The sequence below is a fragment of the Stomoxys calcitrans genome, chromosome 4 (genome assembly GCF_963082655.1).
Source record: "Stomoxys calcitrans chromosome 4, idStoCalc2.1, whole genome shotgun sequence".
Taxonomy (NCBI): domain Eukaryota; kingdom Metazoa; phylum Arthropoda; class Insecta; order Diptera; family Muscidae; genus Stomoxys; species Stomoxys calcitrans.
In genome coordinates this window covers 183,072,930-183,091,275 of record NC_081555.1, presented here as the reverse complement: position 1 = coordinate 183,091,275, position 18,346 = coordinate 183,072,930, and the positions used below count along the sequence as shown (strand labels likewise).

At 37.4% G+C, this 18,346-nt stretch overlaps 1 protein-coding gene across 3 annotated transcripts in view; it reads left to right on the top strand.

Annotated features, from left to right (window-relative positions):
• Window positions 1-10,983, top strand: part of LOC106095902 (mucin-2) — a 41,203-nt gene extending 30,220 nt beyond the window's left edge. Inside the window, exons 2-4 of one of the 3 annotated variants that reach the window (XM_013263350.2) lie at window positions 7,250-10,097; window positions 10,204-10,352; window positions 10,501-10,983. In XM_013263350.2, coding sequence (XP_013118804.2) covers window positions 7,250-10,097; window positions 10,204-10,352; window positions 10,501-10,629 — 3,126 coding nt within the window. In that variant the 3' untranslated portion in view covers window positions 10,630-10,983. Of the gene's footprint in view, window positions 1-7,249; window positions 10,098-10,173; window positions 10,353-10,500 lie in introns of all 3 variants that reach the window. The other 2 variants (XM_013263349.2, XM_013263348.2) reach the window with 2 other exon arrangements.
• The last annotated feature ends 7,363 nt before the right edge of the window (window positions 10,984-18,346 follow it).

Here is an 18,346-nt window from a genome sequence, read left to right as displayed (position 1 = left end):
TCTAAAAAGTTGCTCGAATTAATTTTTTTTATTGAGATAGTTTTTACTAATTTGTCCGAAGTCGGAGCAGAGAAATTATCTCGACTCCGACTCCAGGCAAAATTGGTCGAATCCGCACCCCTGACTGAGTCCTTGTGATATCCAATATGACAAGGTGAGTAATATTACCAATGGCCATAATGTTTCCGCCGTGATCGATCCTATAGACCGAAACGAGCTTGGTCACCTATTGGAACTTGACGAGGATAGCTACATCCAAATGCAAATGTGTGGCTACAACAAGAACAATAAAAAATGTAAGATTTTTTTCTTGGTAGAAGGATTTTGGTAATGAATTCTAACCAATTCAGCAAACTTTCAAAAAAGCATATCTTAATAAAAATCGTGTATTGTGAACAAAAAGAAAACCTTTCAATTTTAATTTCGTTCAATAATTGAATTTTATTTTAATTTACAATCAACTCCCAAATTTTCTTATTAACTTTTACTCTTAAGATCATTACTCTTAAATTAAATTCATTCATATCTCATACTTTTGTTAACTTGTTTCATTTTTAATACAAAAATAATTAGATTTACTTTAAATCTTACAAGCAAGAAGCTTCAGCAAATTTTTAAATTCAAAGACCAAAATTTTAAATTCGCATACTAAGCTAGTCTATCAAAGAAGAAAGTTCATAAATATGTTTTGCACTCATACCTAGGTATGAAAACATGCATATGTACGAGTAAATGTTACTTATGAGTGACTGTTGCATGAATAAATACTTGGCAAGAAACCACAACATAAGGCATTGACTTTTTACAAATCCCACGGATAGACCACAAAATAAATTCGAATGTATGTACACGTACGTATATACTATATGTGTCTTTTCAAAGATGCACATATACAAATGTATATGTAATTAAAACAACAATCATATGCAATCAATCCTGCCGACTAGTGGGAAATTGAATGCTGCACAGTGGCACGATCATCTCAGGCCCTTTGAAATTTATAAGGGCTACTTAACATTTTCCTTTTGGGTCAGATTTACAAATTGTTGCAACTTTTTTATAGCTTTTGTTTTAGAGTGCTAAAAAAAGCAGCTGGCGAGTGACGGATGAGACCACCGTAGCTCAGAGGTTTCATGCCCGCTCTTAACGCTAAACGCCTGCCATTTAGTCCCTGCCAGAATAGCAGAAAAAATTTTAAGTCGGCGTTTTCCCCTTCTAGTGCTGGCAACACTTGTGAGGTATATAACATAGATAAATTATACAATATATAGATAAAGAATTTGAACTTCTCACATTGACTGGTTGGTCGCTTGTGAATATAAATGAAAGAGATTTCCTAAAAACATATGCGCGAGCAGAATTCTTCTCTCAATAGCATGCAGTTTACGCCGTTTGCATTTTCTTTCAATTTCATTACATGGTTGTACAACTTGGAGTTTGACACAACCGACTACCCATAAAGTGCAAGTTTTCATAAATCGCTGCCTACGACAAATACTTTGAATTTTCTGGCCAAACCATATATTAAATGAAGAATTGCAAATAAGAACAAACACTTCCATTGTTGATGTAGAAATCCGGAAGAGAAAATAGACTTGGTTGGGTCATAGCCTACACCGACCCGCGAGGACAGCGAGGAAGTGGGCGCCCGCTGCACGAAAAGAGAGTTGGAATCAACCCAAATATCGTAGAATCAAACCAAGGCTTTGGCCAACGATAGAGATCAATGAAGAGAGGTTGTTGATGCCCTATGCCATATTTTGTTGTAATATGTGAAATATACTCCAATAGTAAACATAAGATATATATATATACATATATATGTATATGTATATATATATATATATATATATATATATATATATATATATATATATATATATATATATATATATATATATATATCGGCTAGCTATGAAGAAGCTTGACATTTGCTGTAAAACTTTGAGATCATAAAAATTTCTCGGTTATTTCAATCCTCTTTGTATACCTTAGGTTATCAGCCGTGTTAACTTCTTTACTAAGTGGTCTCGTTCTGCAGCAAGCCCTTCGGACTCGGCAATAAAAACGAGGTCCCTTTTCATTTGGCTGAAACTTGTATCGCACAGCACTCTTTGATATGAGAGAAGTATCACCGCTGTTTCTTACTGGAAATTTTATAGGCAATTTTGCATTTTGCGAGTGATGGGCACCATTTATAATTTCTCTAAACTTTATCATAAAATGTTGTTCCGTATTTGTTTACCTTTTTTTAGGACAATTTAGGAAGTGGATCTTACTTTTATTGATGTTCCAAAATGTAAGATGCGGAAAAGAACAAGGAAAATAAAAAATCTATCAGTATTATGCGGAAATGTCAGCTTGGGATCTACCATGTGAGACAATGGTAATCCTCATTCCAGAATACTTGATGTGGATTTTCAAAGGTCCCTAAAAATAACTTGTTCAAGCGTTATTTCCAAATCCGTAACATTTTTCTCCAACAGCTTTTGTTTTTGAGATATAGCTTAAGGCCATAATTTACGATGTTTACGCAAGTTTTTTTTATATGCCAATTCGCAAAGAAGATATTGTCTTCATGATCCAAATAGTTTTTTTTCTATATACCTCCTTTTTTATGCCGAGTCCAAACGTCGTGCCGCATAACGACCCCGCTTGTTAGAGAAGTTTTAACATGGCAGGATGCAGCCAGCCATTAAAGGGATAACAACCGCTCATATTTTTTTCTCATGTTCACGCTGGATTTATATACATATTTGAAAAATATAAAAAAACCATAACGAAAATTGTTAAAATTGTAATTCAAGTTAGAATTACGTTGTCTGGGCAAGCCATAGATCTATCTTATTGTATGTACAAAGGGCTTGATATGTCTACGATAATGTTTTAGTGGAAAAGAAAGGAAGCCTTGGTTTGAGGATTTGATTTGCAAATAATTTTTTAACACGTATTTCTAGATATGTATTTATATATGTATAGAAAGTGATTGGTCAGGGTGGTGTATGATTTATGGCGTGTTCATAATTATCAAATAGTAATAATACGCACTCATATCCAATAAATTTACTAAATAAATTATTTTTAAGGAATAGTGGAATTTTCTTTAAATAATGGTATCTCTTCTGACCTAGGGCCATAATCGTTAACATACCAGGCATTTTTGATGAGAAGCCCGTGTCGTGTACGGATAATGTCATCATACCGTTATTACTTTTACAACTGTGCAACAGGGTATTTTAAATTGGAGCATTTTTAAGAAGGAGAAGAACCATTGATATGTAAGCCGATCGGCTAAGAATTACTTCAGGATTCGATTAAACTATTTCCGTATGTCCGTTCGTCTATCTATGTATTCTTGTAATCCCATATAAAGAGTAATTTTGTAAGAGCTATAGGAAAGTTTTTCTAAAAACAAAACACATAAAATTCTGAAAAATACATGAAATCTTTATTTGAATCAATAGTACGGTCCATAGAATTTAATGTTTGAAGATTATTTCATACAAATGTTGACCGTAACTACGCCTTAAACGGTCTATCCGCTAAGTTCAATTCTGGCATACTCTCATCCAACATGAGCTTTAACATAGCCCATGCAAGTCATGCTCTTGCATCTTGGACAAAAAATCGTTTAGCCGATATACGCATTTATGCAAACACTAGCTACAATTATGGTACGATTTTTATAAAATTAGCAGTAAGTGTTTTATTGGCCGTCTAAATAAGTGGGCAAAATTTCATCAAAATTCCTTTAGAAATACCTCCAATACATATCTCTCATCCAATATGCCCTTTTATGGGCTTATATCACTACTCCCAAACGCATTTCCAATACTTTTCTAAGCCCTCAAATTATAAAAATTTTGCTCTAAAACCACACCACAACTATCATTGAACGTAAGTACGTAGTACGTGATTGGGAATGGCATGTTATTTCGGAAACATTTGTCCCAGCTAAATGTGTTAATCGTACATAATGCCTTTTGAAATTTGAAAAACACGGATTTTTGTAATCATAATTTCATCCTCAAAGTTGGTTGGCAGCATTGCATTGCGGGATTACAACATTAGATGGAACGTATTTGTCAAATTATGTCACACCGCTGACAGATGATGAAGCACACATACTAGCCATAAGCTTCCTAGGCTTGCATCCATTTACAGAAGCAATTATCTAACAAAAGAAGTAATGGCAGCAGCAGCAACAACAACAAAGGAGACACAATTATTACGATTTTAATATTCCGTTTGCCATTTATAGTGAAAGCAAAAATTGTTGGCGACAGACAGATAGACAGTTAAAACATCTTCACAAGATTTCATGAACGATCTTTAGATTTATGACCACAAAGCGATGATGACATTGGTTTGCCCGTCCATCTCCATGTCGGTTAGCATGCGTGTAAATGTATGAGCGTCTGTACCGAGAGTATGTAAAATAGCAACATGATATTTATTATGTTTTATTACAGCGATTACAGCGGCAATTGCAGGCAGGCAGGCAGAAGAAAAGCCAAATAACAAAGACCCCCGCGCCAAACAATTCCATAAGCCATGGTATTGTGGGCATTTGCAAAAAACCCTGGGAAACTGTTGGCAATTGCATTTCTTTTAACATAGATTACACGCCGATACGCATACACATGCACACAGAGCGACATAGTGTGTACATATGGATGTGTTTAAATCTAGGTATGCAAATGACAAATGAAATATCGGTGGACGGGAGTGATTGTTGGTTGCCACATCCACACCACGGCGCCGTTTTTATAATAGATCGCATCGGCCTCTCGTCCATGGTGGGGCTGTTGAAATGCAAAAGAAGTCATGTTACGCATACTTATGACGACCGCCGCCTGGCCTTTGCGTATGCGCACAGTAATACAACCTTACGACACTGCAATGATGATAATTTATGCTTTTATGCCATCATCACCATCATCGTCATGATCAGCGATTACTTAACAATTTGCACAAATGTACATGATAATTGTAACAATTGCCATGTATGCTTACTCGGGGGGGTCTCGGGCATGCGCACCATGCAGAAGATATTTCCATATTTATGGCAATTGACCCAGCTAGTAGTGGTCATAGCGATGCATACTAATGATTTGTCGTAGATCATCGTCGCCACGAAAATGAATTTTTAATTTTCATAGTTCTAGACATTCTCGGATAATGACAGTATGCTGTGAACCCACCGATGAAAATCGTCGAGATTGTTATTGTTAACTATACCTGAATCGCGATTCTGTGGCATCACAGTAACAGTTTTCTTACTGTAAAATTGCAATGGTTTGACATTACAGCTTAGAGGCATATGTTTTGTCATGTAAAAAGTTCGTCTTTCTAACAAGTGATCGCTTGTTATTACGTATTATACCCTCCTGCATAAGATAGGGGTAAACTTCAATCGCGTCATTTCGCTTGTAACATCTTGAAATAATGGTCTGAAACCATGTGTTGTTGTTCTATTATTAATGCAACTTTGTTTTCTGTTTCTACTTAGAAGCTACCATCGCATCCCTTGGACAGAATTTTCAAAGTAAGTCTGATTGTAGAAGGTTACCTGAAGCGAATCTAAAGAAGTATTGCCACTCATTGAAATTTGTTAGCTGAAATGGCAAAAAAGTGTGCTACAACAAAATATTTGCTTAAAAAATATTTAAACTTAGAAAAAAAAAACAGTAAGGAAAAGGAAAGTCGGGCGGAGCCGACGATATTTTTTTTCTGATTGTCTCGCCTGGTGTACGTAGTACTTTTTATGTGTAGAACTTATCTCGAAATCTAGTCAGACTTTAATTTGGATACCTATTGAAATATCAAATAGAACCATGTAAGATTTTTCTACGATAGGACAACAAATTTTGGATTTCTGCATCCTTAAAAGTTCAAATCGGATAAAAGATTATATGGGAGTTATATTGAAACCTGTGCCAATTTTGATGACACATACTGGGACGTCATATAGAACATCTCGCACCTTATATTGTAGAGTTGTGACAAAAAATGTGGTTTTTACTGCCTTAAAAGTCCATATCGGATAAAATATATACATTGGAGCTATATCTTAATCAGAACCGATTTTAATGAAATTTTGCGCATGTATTGGAACGTCAAATAAAACGTCTCATGCAAAATCGGACGAAAATTGTGGTTTCTACAGGCTAAAGTATTTCGGATGATAGATATATCGAGGACCTATATCTAAATCTAAACCGAGCTTTATGAAATTTTGCATACGTATTAAGACATCAAATAAAACACCGCGTACTACATCTTGTTAAGATCAGACTAAAATAGTGGCTTCTACAACCTTAAAAGACTATATCGGACAAAAGATATATATGGGAGCTATGACTTCATCTAGACCGATTTATATGAAATTTTGCACTTGCATTGAGACTTTAAATAAAACAGCTCACGCTAAATTTTGTTGAAATCGGGCCAAAATTGTGTCTTTAAAGTCCAAATCGGATGAAAGATATATATGGAAGGTATATCTAAATCTGAACCGATTTTTATGAAATTTTGCACACAACCGAAGACGCCAAATGAAGCACCCCATGCCAAATTTTATACAGATCGGATCAAAATTGTGGCTTCTACAGCCTTAAAAGTCCATATCGGATGAAAGATATATATGGGAGCTATATCGAAATCTGAACCCATTTCGTTCAAAATCAATAGCCTTCGTCCTTGAGCCAAAAAAGAGACTTGTGCAAAATTTCATGACAATCGGACAATAAATGCGACCTGTATCTTGATCATAAGAACACATGGACAGACAAACGGACATGGCTAAATCGAATCAGGAAGTGATTTTAAGCCGATCGGTATACTTATCAATGGGTCAAGCTCTTCTCCTTCGAAGCGTTGCAAACAAATGCACAAAGTTATAATATCCTGTACCACAATGGTGGTGTAGGGTATAATTACGGAATCCAAAAATATCAGTCAATTTGTGACTGTTGTTTGTTTGTTTATGTGTTCCGTATAACCAAATAGTGTTTTTTTACAGGTCATGTCATTATGGGAGTCAATTAAAAGGTATTCGAAAAGGTATAGCAAGAACCTGGAGCTCCATATGGTTATAAGCGAATTGACGTTAAAAAAAATCTGAATAAAGTTCTTTGAACTCTGGGTGACATTTGTCAGTAGCTTTTATTAAGATTTACTGAAAAATTTGAATTTTCAACACTAAAGAAAACCATAGAAATAACATGACAGATATTTCTCATTTTAGATGCGACGTCATCGAAAGTATGCGCTCGTGCGACGTCTAATGCTGCTGCTTACGTACTGTGCGACAGTCTATCATTATCATAAGGGTGTATTGGGCGCAGCGCCAGCTCCCTTAGATTATTTGATTCCACCTCCATTACCCGCATCAGCCCCACTGCCGTTATCGCAAGGCACGCGCTTCAATCAGGCAATACCTTCAAATAATCAGGGAAGCGAAAGTCGCACTGTCCCTTTGCACGCCTTGAGAAATGGTCAAACGCTGACAAAAACACCAAATGAACCAGGATTTATGAGTCGTGTGGCCCGTTGGTTTGGATTTAATAATGAAGACTACGCTCAGGATCAGCAGGCTGCTGCTGCAAATGCAAACAGCCAGCTTTACTATTATCCAAGGCCCCAACAACAGGGCACAGGTAACAAAGAGCCTTGCAATCTATGCAACAAATACCCTTGGGTGCCCATGATGCATAACAGTGTCCATTACCCATGGGATTCTGTAAAGGCACAAAAACAAGTTCCACCACTTCCAGGTTATATACGAGCGCCTACTGCACACTTGCCTCCGACGGGACCACAATTGCAACATGCTGCTTCCAATGTCAAACAGAGAGCCGTTCAATTTGGCTATCCCGCCCCGCAGACACCTGTCAAATCAATGGGTGGGCAACCACAGTATTCTTCAGGACCTTTCATTCCAATGACCATTCCAAATTTAAGCAACTCAGCCCAATTGCCCATATACAATGCTAGACCCTTCCGCGATTCCAACTTGTTGCAGCCTCCTCAATATACCGTGCCAGCCCATCTCCAATCATCAAGACCCGCTACAGCTTTGCCACTTCCTCAGCATCAGCTTGCGGCGACAGAAGCTACGCTATTCTCTGATGGCATAGATTCCGCTCATTCGGAAATCCACCTTGATACTGTTATTCCCACACAGATTCCACCTTCCACCCAGTACAATGATCCAAGTTTTGAAATTATCAAAAGCCATCAAATCACCGACTATGTGGCATCTGTGGAGTATCCAGCAACTTTTGTACAAACACAGTCATTCGACATTCTTTCCTCGAGTTCGACAGTTCCAACAAATAACCAAGCAGAATCGCAACCGGTTATAAGCACCGGACGCTATCAGCATTCGACTCTAAGCCCTTATCTGAATCAGCACGTGCCAGCTTCGCAGATTCTGACAGAACCGGGAAGTTTTGTGGCCGACAATCAAAAATCCGAGCCGCAACAACTCTTCACTTGGTCGGAGATACCTGACCAGAGCACTGTGGCACAGGAATCCCAACTCGGGGGTCATGACCAGGTCTACGAGTCGGACAATTATGCATCAGCTTCAGCGCAAAATTCTTCAGTTGTAGCTAATGGCAACTTTGATACGTGGCCATTGGAAACGAATGACTTCTTATATGCCACCACTACACCAGAAATTAACCCGAGCACAGATGTGAGAACCACAACTACAACGAGGCCGGAAGTGTACTCCACTACGGAATCAGCACACAACAATGACATAGAGTTTATTGCATCTGTGCAGACGAGTAATCAAAACAACAAAAACAATAGTCCACAAACGACAAAACTCTGGCCCCCCAAGGCCAGGGGAAGAGAGACCCCCAAACGTATGTTGGACGCTCCCATACAGCACATCAGTGGAAATTTGGGCTTGCCCAGACCCTTTACCAGAGATCCCTCCAAGTTGGATTTGCGAGCAGTGGCTAAAAACCATAAAACGCTGGAAGAGGTTGCACTGCAACAGTCATCACCGGCTCATGCGGCAGAATCACCCACACCAACCTCGACTTACAGCTCTGTGGATGCGAGTGGACACTTTGCGGGCATGTCACCACCTGCTAAGCCAATTCAAGCCAACAAAAATCACTTCATACCATTTACCACCAAAAACCAACCACGTCCCTTTGAGTCCACAAACGATAACAACCTTTCTCCACAACCATCCACAACACCAGCTTACTCTTCGTGGATTCAGGCACAAAACGCAGACTTGCACACTCCAGCGGAGACAATGCTAGTCAATGTTAAATCTGTCTTAGATCCTGAAGGTTCTTCTTCATTGAAGAATCGCAATACGAAATATCTAACAAAGGTACTCGCCTCTAATCTTAGAGAACTTTTGCAAAAGGAGCACACAACTGCCTCCAAATTTAAGAAAAACAGTCCAAACTCGTTAAGTATTGATCTGCATGCCCTGCAAAAGAACATCGATGATTGGACAGAGCAGGAGTACACATCCCTATCACATCGTCCAAGCACCCCTACTATATTGGGCAGATCCAAACACATACCCAAAGAATATCTGCCTTCCACGACCACTAGCTCAGCAACGGTTAAGCCGCAAAGGCAATCGAAAACCACAAAAGGGTTTGTAGATGTTTCCGAGCTGCCAGCATCCGTTAACAGCCTGGAGCCTTTGTATGAGCGCGGAGGAGCGAAGCGTTTCCAATATACAGCCATAAGTGATAATCACTTGCAGGACATGTATGAGAGCCAGGAAGTTCTCAAATACAAAAGTACAACTCCGCAGACACCCATACCTACAACACGCCCAACCACAACTACCACGAAGACGACGACGACTACTAGTAAACCTCCTTATCATTTGGATATGATGGACCAAGAACCCGAGGAACTTTGGCGAAAGGCCAAAGTCTCCATATCGCCCAAAACCAAGGAAAAGGTTTACGTGGTAACACCTCAGCCTATCTTCTTCCCCCAACGACAGATTTCCTCCACAACTACAACCCAAAGACCTTTTTTGAATGGATTTGGTAGTGGCTTCAAGTCTCCAAGGTTTTTGGTTAGACCTACTCCGGGAAATGGTAAATACGAATTGCACGCCCCCCATTTTCCATCATCCACCGCAACCCTAACCCAAAACTCAACCCTTCTTTTCAGTTACAGCCAGTAACCTCTTGAAAATTTTAGGTACATCCGAAGGCAATGCCAGACACAGATTTGAAACGTCACAGGAGCAGTATGGCAGCTCCTTTTTTGTTCCTGACCAGATTGGCTTGAGAGGTCTCTCCGCCTACGTTCCTTCTGAGCCGGTGGAAATAATCGATGGCAATTCCAAAGTAAAGGTTTTTACACCAAAATGAGATGACACTAATTACAGTTCTTTCTCTTTCGCACACACTTGCCACCGAATCTCACACTCATGTCATACCCTAATTTTTCATTACATGTCATCACACATTCCACACACCCTTCCCATTTTTTTAGGTTCTGAAGATTGTTAAATCTCCAACAAATCTGGAAACAACCACCTCGCCACAGAACATAATGGACCTGACCAAAGACAAGTATACGGCGTCCAAGAAAAAAATTATGGTCGAACCTTCGCCTAGATAAACATCCATCAAATTCAACAACCTACCCATCCATCCACTGTATTATAGTCCACCTTGTTAAGGAATTTTTTCACCACATATCCGTCGTCTTTCGGATTCTCGTCTAGCCTATTTAGTGTTTTATTTTAGCTTTAATTTTTCTTTAACGATACGAGGGTCGCCGAGTAAGTATTCATTCTACCCTCGATGCAATATATGCCTGCCAATGTATAGGGAATAGTCATCATATCTTATCATAAATAATACTTATTTATGTACAACTAAAATATATGTTCGTAATTACCATCTATGTGAATTTGTAAATAAATGTTTAAGTATAAAATAAAAAAGAGGAAAACTCTAACAACATTTTAAACCGAAATAGCTTTGCGTTTAGAGTAGAAATGGGACTGAAAAGCATGAAGCTTAACAAGAACATGATTCATACAATCCATAGATATACACACACACACACATAGTTGACACACTCGATTTTGCGGTTCGCTTGGGCTTGAATTGAATTAATTGAACATCCAGGCGGTATTACAATTTTTGATTGTTTAATAGGAGCATAATTCGCATTTTCGTTATCTTGGGACAGCAGGTTGATATTCAAAAACTAGGCAAAATCATGTCTGCTCTCGGATGCTAAAAGTTTCGGTATTTGAAGCTTCCAATTGACCCTTGATCCATAGGCTGTGTCATTCGGAGCAACAAATGTTACTGCGATTATCAGATATCAAAACATTTACATCTGGGTATGCTTTCACTTATCGAGAGACAAAAGCACTGCACTCCTTATCGAAGGCAATGTCTTGTAAAAGTTGTCCTACTTCTGGCTTTTACTCAAACCATCCATAAACTGATTCACTATCTGAGGCATATATTAACGTTGTATAATATTTAAATAATATAATAAAATATTTTAAAGAAACAAAACAACAACAAATTAAAAAATAGTTCATATCAAACATTGCATTTGTTTAAAGTCTTCTCTGCATAAATAACTCTGAAACATTAATATGTGAAATTCATATTCTGTCTTAAAAACCATTTTTAATGTTCCAAATCGGTCCCGATCCCCAAATTTACTCTTTGAAACGTATCTTAATAGTGAGGTGATGATTTCAAAGAAGAAATGTCACAATTCAGCAAACAATCGGTACGAAATCTGTACGAACTTCGGATGCTACATTCCACTTCCGATCTGAAATTGTTACAGAAGGAAATCTTAAGAAGTACCTTGGGAAATTCGGAAAGGGACATTTTTTGACGAAACTTCGTAAAGATTTCTGAACGATTACCGAATTAAATTCGTATTGAAATCGGATGTTTGTGTTTGTAAAATAGACATGCAAAACGTAAAAAACATCAAGAAAAAAAAACAAATATTACCAACTGTGACGAAGAGAGATTGAAAATCCCACGAAACAAGCAGGAGAGAAACATTAATAGGCAATCAAAATAAAATCATAACAAAACCAGTAAAGGAACGCAAAAGTCGGGCGAAGCCGCCTATATTATACCCTACACCACCGGGTATACGTAATGTTTTTAATAGATAGCACTTATATCCAAATTTAGTCAGACTTTAATTTTGCATACCTTTTAAAATATCGAATAGAACCGTATACGATTTTCTTACGATGGTACGAAAATTGTGGCTTAAAAGTCGAAACGCATAAAAGATATATATGTGAGTTTTATTTGAATCGATGTTGATGAAATTTTTCACACGTATTGGAATCACATTTAAACCATCCCATGAAAAATTTTGTAAAGATCGGACCAAACTTCTGGCTTCTACAGCCTTAAAAGGCCATATTGGATGAAAAATATATATGGGAACTATATCTAAATCTGAACCGATTTTATGAAACTTTGCACACATATGAGGACGTTGAATAAAACAGCCCATGCCAAATTTTGTAAAAATCGGACCAAAATTGTGGCTTCTACAGTTCTAAATGGGTACATTGGATGAAATATATATATAGGAGCTATATCTAAATCTGGACCGATTTTTTCAAAATCAATAGCGTCCGTCCTTGGACCAAAAAAGAGACTTATGCTAAATTTTCTGAAAATCGGACAACAAATGCGATCTGTACCTTGATTACAAGGTATAGGTCGCATAGCTAAATTGAATCAGGAAGTGATTCTAAACCGATCCGTATACTTATCAATGGTCTAGTTCTTCTCCTTCTTAGCGTTGCAAACAAATGCACAAATCCATAATACCCTGTGGTGCAAGGTATAAATATCTGTTTTAATGTAGAGAAAGGGATGAAAATATCCCTCAGAAAAGTCGGACGGAAATCGGTACGACGATTGTTCCGAAATTGTTCAGACGTGTCAGGTCGGTTTGCTGGGAATTCTCGACTTGTGCTAAATTTTACACCAGCACATGCAATACACCGCACATGTTGCACTTACGCACAGTGGACGAAACGGCGAATCTAGCGCGTCTTAATTTAAATTTCATAATAGGGAAATGGTTAAGTATTTTCGAAATTTCAGATTGCCAGCAAACTACTGACTTCGAAACTACTAGTTTTTGTTATTCTATGTACACGTTAAATTTACAGTGAGCTTTAAAACTTAAATTATGTTTTATAGGGTCTCTTTCGGTACATATTATGTTGTGTGGTAGAAGTTTAATAAATAAATAAGCAAATGCGTGCTAAGTTCGTCCGGGCCGAATCTTATATACCCTCCACCATGGATCGCATTTGTCAAGGTGTTTGACTGACATTTTCAAATAGAAAAACACCAGTCACCTCCAAAACTTCAGGCAAATCGAGTAATCATTACGCCATCCAGAGACTCAAAAAGTAAAACTGGGAGATCGGTTTATATGGCAGCTATATCAGGTTATATACCAATTTAGACCATACCTTGAACAGTTTTTGGAAGTCATACCAAAATGCAAAATGCAAAATTTCAACCATATTGGATAAGAATTGCGCCCTCTAGAAGTCCAGGAACTCTAATCGGGAGATCGGTTTATATGGTGGCTATATCAGGATATGGACTAAATATGACCATATTTAACACATAAAACACTTCAAGATAAATTTCGGCCAAATCAGATAAGAAATGCGCCGTCTAGAAACTGTTGTTTTTCTAGAGGGCGCAGAAACTGTGAACTGTGGGCGCAATTCTTATGTGATTTGGCCGAAATTTAGAAGACTTAATGCAAAATTTTAGAATTTCCAAAGTCATGACTTTCAACAACTGTGCTAAGTACGGTCCATAACGGTTCATAACCTGATATAGCTGCCACATAAACCGATCTTAGTTCTTGACATCTTGAGTTTCTAGAGGGCGCAATTCTTATCTGATTTGGCCGAAATTTAGAACACTTAATGCAAAATTTTAGAATTTCCAAATCGGATAAGAATTGCGCCCCCAGATGCTCTAGAAGTCAAGACCCAAGGTCGATTTATATGGTAGCTATACCGATTAAGACCATAAATGGCACAGTTGTCGAAAGTGATTTCAGCCAAATCGGATAAGAGTTGCGCCATATATAAGCTCAAGGAGTCAAGACCCAAGACAATCCCAACCGATATACACCAATAAGAAGAACAAATGAGCAAATGAGCGAGTTCTTTGGAGCTACATCAAGTTATAGTCCGATTCGGACCATAAATGAATTGAATGCTTAACATTGTAAAAATCATTGTGTAATATTTCAGTCCATTCGGATAAGAATTGCGCCTTGCCTCAAGAAGCAAAATCGGGAGATCGGTTTATATGGGAGCAATATCAAGCTATAGATCGATTCGATGGTAGAAGCCGTTGTACAAAATTTGTGCCAAATCGGATGATAAATGTGCCCTCTAACGGTTCAAGAAGTCAAGATCCAAGATCGGTTTATATGGCAGCTATACCAGGATATTGACCGATTTGAACCATACTTCGCACAGTTGTTGGAGATCATATCGAAATACTTATTGCAAAATTTCAGCCCAATAGGAAAAGAATTGCACCTTCTAGAGGCTGAAGAGGTTAAGATCCCAGATCGGTTTATATGGCAGCTATATCAGGTTATGAACCTACTTAGCACAGTTGTTGGAAGTGATACCAAAACACCACGCGCAAAAGTACAGCCAAATCGGATTAGAATTAAAGCAGCTATATCAGGTTATATACCAATTTAAACCATATTTAGAACAGTTGTTGGAAGTGACAACATAACACCACGTGCAAAATTTAGAATTGCACCCTCTAGTCAAGAATTTCAAGCGCCTAGCTTTACCCCTTAAAAGTTAGCGTACTTTCGACAGACAGACGGACGGAGGGGCGGACATGGCTAGATCTTTATAGGGTCTTAGACGCATATTTGGAGGTGTTACAAACCGAATGACGAAATTAGTATACCCCCATCGTATGATAGAGGGTATAAAAATCAATTTCCTGAAATGTGATTTGTTTATTTACTCATAAATAGAATTTTGTGCTTATCAAACATCAAAAGACTGGTAAAAAGAAGAAATAGATTTAATTGCACCAGACATTTTCAAAAATTTTAGAGCCAAAAAAGAGTTATCATCATATTCTGCCCGCTACCAGTTTCAAAAATTATTCGCAATAATTGAAGAACCTTCGACAAACGAGCTTATGGTGGCAACATAAAGCTTATAAATAAGTAAAGAAAAATGCCTCTAATATTGTATAGCTTTTGAACTCAAAGTAAACTTTGCCAAACAAATTAAAGTCTATTGAATTTGGTGTCAGACGGACAATCAAACTTACCCAACGAAGACTTTGTCTTTATATTGATTGATATAACACTAAACTCTCTTATTTTAATCCGATACGAAGACTCGAATGCTAACATATACCCAAGCTATGTGGCATTGCCAATTGATAAGAAAAAATTGTATCCGAGCGGATTGTTAGTAACAGAAGTCTACGGCGACGTAGATATACAAAGGTTGGTAGTGGTTCTTTAAAATACAATACTATATCGAATGGAGGCCACAGTAGCGCAGAGTATGTCCGCCTATGACGCTGAACGCCTGGTTTCGAGACCATCAGAAAAAATTTTCAGCGGTAGTTTTCCCCTCCTAATGCTGGCAACATTTGTGAGGTACTATGCCATGTAAAACTCCCCAAAGAGGTGTCGCACTGCGGCACGGCTCGGACTCGGCTATAAAAAGGAGGCCCCTCGTCATTGAGCTTAAACTCATTGATTTGTGAGAAGTTTGCCCCTGTTCCTTAGTGGAATGTTCATGGGCAAAGTTTGCAGTTTTACTATATCGAATACAATATATTTGGCCTTTTAAGTAAGTCCCATATTGGCCTACATGTTTGCTTTGGTTTTTTTTTTTTTTTTTTTTGATGGGACACTTGGTCCTCACGTGAGTTCTATATTAGGCCTGTTTTTTGTTTTAGTACTATACATCTTGACACAATAAGCCGATTACTGGCTTAAGTGTATGTCCATAGTATCATGTAGCGGAATAATATACAGACCCTTTTTTCAACCTAACCTACATCTGGATAAATTACCAATGCAGACTTATGTAGAATATATGTTTACGGAATTGCCATATGTTATTCACAATAAAGTATGACCACCCCAGACATGCAAAGTATGACCACCCCAGACAGCGTCACACAAAATCAAAATTAATGTAGCTATAACGTGTTGTGCTGTCCACCATTGATTTGTAAATATAAGAACAGTTTCACTAATACACTCCTATGAACAATGAAATTTAAAGTTATGTCCTCTGTAGAGGACTTCAGAAGTGAACGAGTTTAAATGGTTAAAAATTCTCTAAAAATTGTGAAGCTGATTTCTATATGAACATCACCTTCACAGTCATGGATCCTCCTAAAACAAAAAATACAAATTTTGCCCATGACTATTCCACTTAGGAACAGGGGCAAACTTCTCACATATCAATGAGTGCAGTCCGATTCAAGTTTAAGTTCAATGGTAAGGGGCCTCCTTTTTATAGCCGAGTCCGAACGGCGTGCCGCAGTGCGACATTTCGACACCGTTTTACATGACATAGTACCTCAAAATCCTGCCAGCATTTGGAGATGAAAACCACCACGGAAAATTTTTTCTGATGGTCTCGCCAGGATTCGAACCCATGCGTTCAGCGTCCTCCTAGTCCATACAAATGTATCGGATATAACATTTCATAAAACTCAGGCCCTTCTTAGGGTAAATTTAGCCAAAGTTTGAATGAAAGATGTGTGCTTTATATTTGTGCTTGACCTACATATACAGTATCGAACTGCAATGTACACATATTTATTTATTTTTTCTCAAATAAAAGATAACTTTATAATGCTTAAATAAAATTAAATTATTCCTTTTTTTTTTAATTTTTTTTTAGTGGTTAAGTGGGTCAAACATCGGCAAAGCCACATTATGGTCTAGGATAGTTTTTTTTGGTAAAAATTTGGGTTCTCCTACAAAGACATCCTTAAATGCATTATGTTACCATATACTCAGTATGAAATGCCTTCTCCGTTAGACCTTTCAACGAGATAACGACCCCCATCACGGCTCAAAGGTGGTAAAAGCTTGGTTTCCCATCAAAAATATTAACGTTATGCAATAGCCACTTCAATAGCTAACTTTAAATATTGAACTTTAAGTAAATATAGAACTTTAAATCGATTGAAAGTCATTGGTCAATAATAAAATAGAGGGTTAAACGCAACAATGTACAGTACGATATATTAGAAAAAAGAAACATGTACCAAATTTACCATTTTAGAACGGGTAGAGAAAACTCTTTGATATTTTTAATGCCAAGAACTGAAGTATTAACGTGATCACAAATTAAGATATGGCAGCCTGAACAAATTTCCAAAATGAAGAATTTGACCATAACAGGGACCGGACCACATATGAAATTTTCCACATGATAAGCACTAACCATTTAAAAATTTCAAAGAGTTATCTCTACTCGTTCTCCAACGAAAACTTGATTCAAGTTTTCTTTTAATTCTATCCTACTGGGCAACGTTAAAAGTGGGGATGAATGAATTCTTCATAATATTTGACGCATAATTCCTCAGGATATAATTCATCATCTAATTGAGCCCATGTTTAGAAAATGCCATACCGTTGACTTTAATAAGTTTTTCTTTAAAAAATATTTAAACAGGATGGCATTTGTTTTAGTTGCAATTGTGTTAATAATTTTTTGACTGTGTTAAGTAAAATTAAAAAAAAAACAACGCACTTTGCGTTAAGTGCAGCCAGGCTGAATCTAATATACCCTCCACAATGGATCGCTTTGGAATAGCTTACTCATATATATCATATTCCTTCTATTGTCTATGCTTTCAAGATCATTTATTTTTGCTGGTATTAAGCAGTCCAACTTATTTGTCAATGTACAACCGTGGGTGATTTTGTTTATTAATAAAAACACTATTTGGTTTTAAATCGAAATGTATTCAAAAATTTGCTCGAAACGTTAACCGGACTGCTGAGATTCCATCCCTTCGTCAACGGCACTTTTCGACGAATTAACCAGTCAATCATCAATGTTATGAGCTTGGACAAAAATAGTCTAAATGATAAAACATTGCTCATAACTTCGAAGAAAGCTGTCAGTATTAGTTTTGAACACATTTTTATTTTCATACAACTCCACTATTTGCGGAAAGACTGTATAAGGTTTGTTGTTGATCGATTTATATTTCAGCTATATCAGGTGATGGGCCCATTTGAACCTTGACATGGAAATTTCAACAAA